The sequence below is a fragment of the Salvelinus namaycush genome, unplaced genomic scaffold (assembly GCF_016432855.1).
Source record: "Salvelinus namaycush isolate Seneca unplaced genomic scaffold, SaNama_1.0 Scaffold567, whole genome shotgun sequence".
Taxonomy (NCBI): Eukaryota; Metazoa; Chordata; class Actinopteri; order Salmoniformes; family Salmonidae; genus Salvelinus; species Salvelinus namaycush.
In genome coordinates this window covers 5,471-7,500 of record NW_024061272.1, presented here as the reverse complement: position 1 = coordinate 7,500, position 2,030 = coordinate 5,471, and the positions used below count along the sequence as shown (strand labels likewise).

The 2,030-nt window shown below is 41.6% G+C and overlaps 1 protein-coding gene across 1 annotated transcript in view; it reads right to left on the bottom strand.

The window, feature by feature from the left end:
* The window catches only part of LOC120041872 (trafficking protein particle complex subunit 9-like), a gene marked incomplete at both ends in the record, with an annotated part of 124,542 nt that extends 123,952 nt beyond the window's left edge, over nt 1-590 (bottom strand). Inside the window, one exon of the mRNA XM_038986739.1 lies at nt 445-590. Within this exon, the coding sequence (XP_038842667.1) occupies nt 445-590 (146 nt within the window). The remainder of the gene's footprint in view (nt 1-444) is intronic.
* Between the last annotated feature and the right edge of the window lie 1,440 nt (nt 591-2,030).

Sequence of the window (2,030 nt, the reverse complement as noted above, 5' to 3'; positions counted from 1 at the left end):
TGTTGAATGTATGGTTATTTTGACACTTGGTTATTGTTATTACTGTTGTCCCGTTGACAATTTTGATTCTCATTTTTATTTATATTGTAAATATCTAAAATAAGCTTTGGCAATATGTACATTGTTACGTCATGCCAATAAAGCGAATTGAATTGAAAGCGAGAGCGAGAGAGAGAGAGAGAGAGAAAAGCAAGGAACTCCTGATTTAATTATGGCATTAGCCAGGCGTGTATAGAGGATGAATTTATTCCATCACGTTATTTATAGATGTTTTACAATGAAAATATTAGTAGGCCTAAAACTGCTTTACTTTGACATGGCAACTTCAGAAGGTGTGTGTGTGTGTGTGTGTGTGTGTGTGTGTGTGTGTGTGTGTGTGTGTGTGTGTGTGTGTGTGTGTGTGTGTGTGTGTGTGTGTGTGTGTGTGTGTGTGCACGCGCCCACCTATCTTCTTGTTGCGCTCCTCTCCTCTGGTGTGCATGATGATGGGAGAGTAGATGAAGGGACTCTTGGTGGACATGTTGTTTTCCAGAAGGCCTTTCTGCTTGTGGGGGCGCAGGCTGACGGGCAGATCCAGCAGCTTCACTGATCTGGAGGAGGGGAGAACCAACCAATCAATCAATCAAATGTATTTATAAAGCCCTTTTTACATCAGCAGATGTCACAAAGTGCTGTACAGAAACCCAGCCTAAAACCCCAAACAGCAAGCAATGAAGATGCAGGAGCAAAGTGGCGAGGAAAAACTCCCTAAAAAGACAGGAACCAAGTAAGAAAACCTAGAGGAACCAGGCTCCGAGGGGTGGCCATGCTGGGTGGAGATTTAAGAGTACATGTGGCCATTAAGGTCAGATCGTTTGTCAAGGGATGGGAGATGGAGAAGGAGCGAAGGAGGCAGAGAGAAAGATTTTATCTCAACAGCCATGTCCATTAAAGGTCCTGAGAGAGAAAATGAGATGGAATTTGGCATGGTGACCTGAGCCAATCACACACACACACACACACACACACACACACATACACACAAACACACAAACACAAACACAGAACTCTGTCAATCAGATGGCAGCAGAACATAAATCCAGTAGAATTGGTGAATTCTGTCCTGAGATTGTAGCCCAGGCCATTTAATGAGCAAAGCACTGTGAAGGTTGGAGCTAGTAGACATAGCACTTATCACCTATGTGAGTAGCCAGACATTCATCTATCTATCTACACACAGACAAATGGTACAGACGGGCCTCCATCTCTCCTGGTTCTACTAAGGGCCCTGCCAACCCAGAAATAAGGGCAGATGGAAACGGACAAGATAGAAAACAGGGAGAAAACGTGGATATAAAAGACAAGTGAGCAGAATTCTGAGTGGTGTTTTGAGTGAACTTACTGTAACCTAAACACTAGGCTGCCTTTAAAGAACTATTTTATTCTCAATAGCGCTGAGCAATTAGCGCTTGTTAAGGTCAGTTTTTAATTTGCATTATGTGGGTTGAATGCTGTAACACAGAATAAAACAATGAATAAAAAGCCATGATGGTAGTGACTGCTACCATCATGGCTACCATACTGCTGATCACTTATTAACCAGCAGTTATTCACATTACTTTAATCAAATATTTCTGCTGTTGTGTATATTGTTTTATTTGACTATTATTTATTCCAAGTCATCATCTCATCTCTACAGAGCTGCTGCCTATACCGTGTGAAGAACAACAAAATAATGATTTTGTCAAAGTAAATAAGGCTTTTATAACTGCTGAATACCAATCATGAATCACTTTGATCATGTATTTTCAGTTAGAGATCCCTCACGCAGCAACAACTGCTCTCTACATCCCCGCACGACACAGACCGAACAAGAAGAAGAGCAAAGCACTATGGTTACTGTAGTTAATTACCAAGTTTGATGCTCTAAACTACGTAGAATATTGGCCTGTTAAACACTACAACTCACTACTAAATCGCATAGATCAGGCTAGATTTGATTTATCTCCAGAGAAACTGTGCAATGTGGGCATTGGGCTCACGGGGAAGAA